The sequence below is a fragment of the Helicoverpa zea genome, chromosome 14, assembly GCF_022581195.2.
Source record: "Helicoverpa zea isolate HzStark_Cry1AcR chromosome 14, ilHelZeax1.1, whole genome shotgun sequence".
In the NCBI taxonomy this organism is placed as follows: domain Eukaryota; kingdom Metazoa; phylum Arthropoda; class Insecta; order Lepidoptera; family Noctuidae; genus Helicoverpa; species Helicoverpa zea.
Genome location: NC_061465.1, coordinates 8,065,860 through 8,073,439, shown reverse-complemented (window position 1 = coordinate 8,073,439; position 7,580 = coordinate 8,065,860). Strand labels below are relative to the sequence as shown.

The 7,580-nt window shown below is 37.3% G+C and overlaps 2 protein-coding genes and 1 long non-coding RNA gene across 3 annotated transcripts; 1 reads left to right on the top strand and 2 right to left on the bottom strand.

The window, feature by feature from the left end:
- The first annotated feature begins 95 nt into the window (after positions 1-95).
- Positions 96-2,729, top strand: LOC124636505. Its single transcript, XM_047172620.1, has 6 exons — positions 96-272; positions 507-686; positions 1,003-1,134; positions 1,482-1,667; positions 1,784-1,926; positions 2,468-2,729. Exons 1-6 carry the CDS (start codon positions 96-98, stop codon positions 2,727-2,729), a joined length of 1,080 nt encoding a protein of 359 aa, XP_047028576.1.
- A 37-nt stretch (positions 2,730-2,766) lies between these two features.
- LOC124636612 lies at positions 2,767-3,451 on the bottom strand. The gene is made up of 3 exons (XR_006985141.1): positions 3,383-3,451; positions 3,134-3,226; positions 2,767-2,869 (listed from the first exon to the last, which is right to left on the bottom strand). It is a non-coding gene; the product is annotated as an uncharacterized LOC124636612 (long non-coding RNA).
- Positions 3,452-3,752: 301 nt separating this feature from the next.
- LOC124636443 lies at positions 3,753-7,234 on the bottom strand. The gene is made up of 13 exons (XM_047172536.1): positions 6,384-7,234; positions 6,185-6,304; positions 5,967-6,106; positions 5,453-5,720; positions 5,342-5,374; positions 5,173-5,250; positions 5,067-5,093; positions 4,942-4,977; positions 4,782-4,838; positions 4,629-4,706; positions 4,155-4,355; positions 4,000-4,053; positions 3,753-3,862 (listed from the first exon to the last, which is right to left on the bottom strand). The coding sequence occupies exons 1-13, from the start codon at positions 6,597-6,599 to the stop codon at positions 3,800-3,802; spliced, it is 1,371 nt and encodes a 456-aa protein (XP_047028492.1). The 5' UTR covers positions 6,600-7,234; the 3' UTR covers positions 3,753-3,799.
- Between the last annotated feature and the right edge of the window lie 346 nt (positions 7,235-7,580).

The following is a 7,580-nucleotide window of genomic DNA, read 5'->3' as shown; positions in this document are numbered from 1 at the left end:
GAACTGTCAACTGCTTTTATGTCATATCACTGTTGCTGGTTAATTTTATATTCCAATATTTTTGTTAATAATTTTATCGTGATAATTTAATCATTATGACGGAACCAAAGGCTTGTAAGCCATTAGTTTTGAACGACCTCTTGATCCAGAATGTCAATACTTGGGGTAATGTGCAGTACAATATTCCACTGAGACTCTCCAACAATGAAACTAGGACTGGCACCAGTATTGGGCTTCGGCATATACCTGGTATACCGCATAGCTTGGATTGTGTAAGTATCTTTCATTTATTCTAGTCTGTACGTAGGTATTAAGTACAACTTACCTAAAACATGAGGTATCCTTGGTAGCAATAGTTTAATATGAGATGATGATCATTTATTTATGTAAGCACTTAACTACTTATAGATAAAATTGTAATAAAAGAAAAAAGTACAAACAAGAACATCAACTTTGTAGAGCAGCTTTTATTTTTTAGAAAATATTCAAAAATTATATTCTTGTAGAAAATTGACGAGCCTCTTCCAACTCGGGTGACAGGCAGAGACATGGTGGTTGAAAAAGAGTCATACAAAACCACCACTGGCGAATACTGCGTCAAGCCAAACCCCAATAAAGCGATGGAGAGATCAGATTGTGCCATCAACTGCCGACGAGTTATATTCCTGACAGGACTTGAGAAACGGGTAAGAAAATAAATGTCGTATTGTAAAATATATTTATTATACAGTTTATGTATAGAGTTTATTCTAATTTGGCAGAAATACGGCACTTTATGAACCTGAAAAGACTGTCCCCAAAATGCCCACCCTTTACCACTTCCGTGTTTTTGCTGGGAAGAAGTGGCACTACAAACTCCCTAGTAACACATGTCTGTCTATACTTTTAAAGAATCTAATGTACTTAAGGAATATGTAGATTTTCGAATCTTCGTTAGACACAATCACGTAGGTTTTAAAATTTCCACGATAACCGTAAAACAAATGTTGTACTACGTTCCAGTTACAAGGGAAAAGTATAACGAAGCCACAAATGCTGTCGGAAATGAAAGATAACTACAGAGGTCTAGCGAAGTCACCTTTAGCACCTCCTCCGGTAGAAATAAAAGCACCTGACCCGGAATATATTTTTCCTGTGAGTCTAATTAAATATCATATACCTAAACTTTGCACCTACCACTGCTATTTCTCCACCACCCAAAAGTAGACTGGTAGAAAACGCCTAAGGCGTTAAGTCCGCCCTTGTACAGAATGTGCAGAAGTATTAAATAAACTGTTCAAAAAGAGTCCAACAGTTTCCTCCCAGTTCTGCAGTGTACTTGTAATCCTATACTTTTTTGTAGCAGCTGTAGTAAGTAGCTTTGTACATACCAACATAGGCCTCCTAAAGGATCAAAATACTGTTTAATTAAATTAAATAGAAAAGCTTCATCTACACTTATTTGTAAAATTGATGATAGTTAGGCCACTAAAACCTTATAGGCTGTAGCAGCTGGAAGAAATGAAGCCCCCGTTATATTTGACAACGTCCCAGGGGGGTACAGAAGACTCATGGATCCCTATGTGTCAACTTACAGAGCTAATCATAGACCCTTTACCCCTGACGACCAATATGGCATTGGCGCTAAGGATCATATCACTTTCTACACTGAATCAAATACTCCCAAGGTAAGGACGGTTAAGCTTCAATATTGGATCCTCGAATGCATAGAAGAATGATCATTTTGAAAACGTGTGTGTACCTAATATATGTACCTAATGTGCATATGTACCTTAAATTACAGGTGAAAGGCTTCGGACCACGACACAAAGAAATATGGATGCCTTTAACTGGTACTGTTCGTAGAAGCGTATATGATAGAATCCATGTAGGCAAAGAATATAGGGAGGTGGCGGCCTGCCATAATCCTGTCAATAATTTGAAAGGGTGAGGAATTTAATTACTCTAGGTTCTCATTACATGTATCTCCAGTTTTCCCTATTTGGCACGAATGACGGTTGAAACCTATGCAGTGTTCATATGACTGCAAAAAGTTTGTTTTTTTATATTGTGTGAATACTTACGTGTACTGAAAACCACAATTTTGTTACCAACAAGTCTCGACTACCATAACAGTTTCGCTTGTCAGGTTTCCTAACGATTTCGACTAACAGCCCTTTCACACGGCAGTCCAGTTTTGCGGGACCGGCAGTTTACTGTATCCTGCAAAACTGAACTACGTGTGAACACAGCGTCCGTTTTTGCAGGATTCCCGCTTTTGACTGGACAAACGATCCAGTTTAAAGTGACAAAACCGAATCGCACAAATCGACGGGAACAGCATTTTGCAGGATCCTGCATGCGGTTTGCTCGTGTGAACGCTAACATATAATATCTTTTGCGATCAAACGGGATCCTGCAAAAAACGGTATCCTGCAAAAAACTGGACTGCCGTATGAAAGGGCCGTGACATTATTTTTTCTTACAGTGTCTTTAAATCGGAAACACACAGTAAATACAAAGTTCCGTACGCTCTATCGGACCTCGCGTCATATGGTCACGGGGAGGTGTTCGACCTGGCTCCATTCCCTCCCAATCCTTTCCAAACGAACATCGCGCCATTTATGTACTGCAGTGATTATTGCCACATCGCTCAAGGAACCCCTCCGTATACTGTAATAGACCAAATAACCCACAAGTTGCCACCCCATAAGGGTTGCGTTCAAAAATACGTGGTGTCTAGAGATTAATCAAACGTAATAAATAAAACATAATTTAATGGCTACTCTTTAATTTTTATTGCATTCTTTTAATCATTCAGAATCATTATCTTGTCATCCTGATCCCAGTGGCCGTTCTGTTCAGCGTCGTAGTTGTTATATTTTCCAGCCTGCAAAGTTAATAATAAAACTTCTTAATTCGACGTGCAGGCTATGTAGTAGCCAGATATTGCCAGACTTCTTTAAGCCGTTTGAATTCTTAGCAGTGGTGATTAGTTGCATTTGAAGGCATTCCGTCCGAATATATTATTTTAATTAGGTATGATGCGTTAAAACCAGAGTCGTAGGTTTTCGACCTACCAAGATAAGATGCCCTGTCTTATACATGGATTACAGTAGGTAACTATGAAGGTATCTGATTGATGAACACATACCTGCCTGAATTCGTCTCGACCAAAGTCGCGATTTGAGCGACATATGCAGCGGTTTTTAATGAAACGTTTTTAATTTCCGCTATCTTCTCTTTTCTGCAAATAATGTAAAAACCCAATTTAAAAGTGAGCACGACTCTCCCCAATTATTCATATTCATCGAAGATATAGACAAAATTCCTAATTTTTAACCAACTTTAAACAACTTTTAAGACAGAACTAACATTTTTAGCATTAGCATTTTTTCTTTACCTGGGGTCTACTCACGAAGCAACTGGCACACCCGGGCTTCGAACATTCGCATTTAATATTATGTTTCTGAAACAATACCCAATTTATATGAATTTATATCCTGAAACTGTTTTTTTGAATTTATAAATGTAATAAGCTACATATGTAAAAGCAAATAAATTATCTTCTTTGGTTGGGTTAAAAAAAACTACTTAAGCATAAACAAGATCAACTTACGGGTTTTTTCTTCTTTTTTCCATGTATTTTAACTTCAATACTTTCTTCTATTTGTTTATGAGAGCCATCAACATCCTAAAAGTTAGAATACATCCAAATAACGGCAATGCTTCAAAATTATTGTAAACATCCTCAATAGCAGTCTAGCACTTACCGTTTTGCAATCGCAACAGGGATGATTGTCATGCGGCAAAACCATTATTAACTTGAAGGAGGTGGCATGCCAAATCTATTTTCTAAAGCTCGTCTCAGCACAAGATTATTCTAGAAAAAAGCACAAGGTACCAGTAATTAATACACAAGGTAATCCGGGACTTGAAACTATTTTAATCGTGTCATTACTGCAGTCCTACATTTCTGCAGTAATGAAGTATGTTCAAGGATAAAGTTATTTATCTTACCCCAGGGCAAATATCATTATCACATTTCGTTTGCTTTTGCTCATCCACGCATTTCTGAAAAAAAAAGATATTTTTTACGTGACGAAGAACGAAAAATAACTAAAGTATTAATCATGTTCAACTTAAATTACTATTTAGGTGCATTAAAAATTCACCTTCGGGCAAATATACTCCCTAGGTGGAGACACTCTTGCACGTTTCCTAGCTGCCGGGCACGGGGGATTGTGGAAGCACCGCGCTGGCGAGGTACAAGGGGCTGAGGGTCGAGCCGGCCAGAAGCAGGGCATCAGGTAAGGGAAGCACGACGAAGGTGGAATGCACTGAGGCAGGTGATGGCAGGATCGAGCTGCCAGTGGCTAGGTGGAAGGAATAAACTCAGTTTCGATCAGGTCAGATCGGAAGATCAGGTAACTAAACAGTCCCCGCCAAATAATTTTGCAATTCTGAAGCTAGCACCATGTGCATTTATTCGAAAGGATATTTCCTGAGACTCTTTGCTTGTCCGAAGTTGGCTACTTCGACTTCACAGTAAAATAAAAAAAAAAAACTAAAGAGGCAAACTCCTAAATTGCAAATTTATTTGGCGTGGACTGTAAGCATGTTAGGAAAACAAGGCATCCAATACAAACTTTTTGTAGCTCGCAACTAGCTCGTGGAGTTAATTCGACCGCCGGAGCTTCGTATTTTGGTTTGCGATTCAATTTGATCTGTAATATTAATATCGTTATATATAAGTTTTCATACAAACAAATGTACGTCACGAATGTATTTATCGTTCAAACCTTTAAGCCAAAGCAGTTACTGCAATCCACCGTGCATTTAGAAGGTTTGCATGTGTACTGCAAAAATCATAAAACATAGATTAAAAATATATATTTATGGATAATTTTAGAATAATTTAAAAAAGCTTATTATTTTACTTCGCAAAATTTTATTCCTAACCTTGCAAGAACATTTTCCTCTTGGACATGAAGAGCACTGCAAAAACAAATTAGGATGCACGGTCATTGTGAATAAAATTCTTGTTACAAATCGAAGTGATTATGAAGTGATCAAACTTTACTCACGAAAGGACTACACGGCGGTAATTCTTCCTAAAAATAAGAAGAAAAATAAAAATTACAATAAGAAAATACGCTTTAAACTATGATAGTAGAAAAGTAATATAATCACCACACAGGATGGAGGGGTGCATGGTGGCACACAAATAGTGCAGCATGGATCGGCACAACAGCCTCTACAACCGCCACACTGAAATGTAGAAATACGTCGAATAAGTATGATAACGAGCAAACTTAATTCATGTTTTGTAAAGATGTTAGGAAGTATCAACAATACCGACCCCCTTCAAAGATAATGGTAGATCCGTGTTGCTCTGAAATAAAAATATAAATAAATATTTTTTTCATATGTGCAATTTTGCACAAATATGGATATAAACAATTGAACATACCTTATACTTGCAACAACCCTTGCCACAACATATTTGGACGATAGCTGTTTGATGGAACACAGGCCTATCATCGTCCTTGCGTTTCATCTTAGATGGTTTGGCTCCAACTATGGCAATGTTTGACAAGCCAAACATGTTGTGCTCTTTGTCCAACCGCAGTATAGTCGACAAATATTTGTCTCCCAAACCATTAACATCTTCTTTGATTTCATCTTCGGAAACTTTACTACAGTTAGAGCTCGAAGTTGTAGGTGATATCGATGGTGAACTGAAAACAGCACAGGTGTGAGCACAAATCTAAAAAATTCCCAACATGTTGACAGGCTCAGTGAAAATCATGCGTTTCGATAAAAATTACCTACATTTCACCATCTTCGCATATTATACAGGTCTTCGTTTCTTAATAGTTAAATTGGCACCTGTTAATGCGTTTACTTTTCTGGAATGACACCATGTCAGTGTATATTCGGAACAGTCGCCGCGATTTAGAATATTTTTTTCTTTGGATACAAACCTAGAATCGGGGCCATCTTCGGTATCCTCAGTTAGCCACTTCATTTTGGTTAGTTTTAAAACGTTTGGGTTGTCACAGGGTATGAAATTACACTCATCGATCTCCGATAACTCGCTATCGTCGCCCGACGTAGTGGTTGGCTAATGTAAAGTCACGTTAAAATAGAAATGTAAACAACCATAAAAGAAGACACAAAAGCAATACAAAAACTTGCTAACATATGGCGTAGATGAGTCAGTTTCATTCTGGTCAGCTTGTTCTGCTTTCTTGTACGATTCCACTAGTTCGTGAAGCGCTTTCGATCTTTCTACTTGTATAGGTTGGTCCTCCTGATTCACCTAATAAATTAGTAGGTACAAAGTTTATTTTGTCACGTTCTAGATTATTATATGCCTAGATAATTTGATGCCAACTTACCTCCTCATTATGGGCAGATGAAACATCGATCACATCTTGTGATGTTTTCTCATTGAGCCCATATTTGGGATTAAAAGTGCCACCGGGTTTGATATCATTGACAAGACACACGTAGGTGAAATAAACATTTTGCTCGGAGGCACTACTGGCTAATTTCATGGTGTCAGTTGAAAATACACTGGATGGATGGTGATGGTAATCGCGTGTGTCTGTCATTTTAGGAGCGGTTTAACGAGAAATCTATGCTATTTAGTAGTCATCTGAAAAATGGTTCACTAATTTGATGCTTTTAAAGACTTTACAAAATTAGAATTTAACTATACAAACATTATGTTTGGTCCCAGTCCTTGTAAAATTTATCAAATAATTGCTCTTTGCTTTGCCATTTTTTCTGGATTTACCTTGACATTAATTCAAACTTGACATACGTTCTATTGTATTTATTCCTCTTTGGAATTATCAACCTCAAAAAGTATAGCTTCGTATGTCTATGTGGTCTATGGAGACAATTTTCTTGAGTTGCCCGATGTTTTGACGTTCATTATTTTTATTTATCAATTTATCATTAAGTATTTACTATTAATGGCAGTGGACATCCACTAGATGAATCGATGGCGCGATTTTATTCGATTCAACCTAAAGCAATAGGAATTTTCACATATTTAAGTAGTACTCCTACTCATCACAAAAAAAATAGTAATTATACCTACGGTAAACAGCCTCGTGTCATAAATTAAAGGCCGAGTAACAATGGTGCCGTCATTTCCAAAATCCGTGCCGGTTAATTGTATGAAATTGTTCCATTATCTGATTAGGAAGTAATTTTTTACGTGCTTCAAACAATGTTGATGTCATAGTGTGAACTAGCGGGCTACGACCCGCGCGGATGCTCGCAATATAACACAAAACCAATGGGACTAGGAAAGCGTTGTATGCCGTACCGTATCATTTTAGAATGTATAAACAGAAAGTAGGTTTTGTTTATAAAAAGTGTGTTTGGAAATAAAATCTATGGCATGTTAGCGTATCTAATACGTAGTCATTACAACAAGGATTTTTTTATTTACTAATGTTAGCTAAGAGTATTTCGCAGGAGTCTGCAAAGTCTGCAAAAATAGAAGTATTTCGGCAATCCAATACAAAATTTAATCACACAACCTAATAAAAAAACAGTATGCGGTAACAGATCCAGTTATA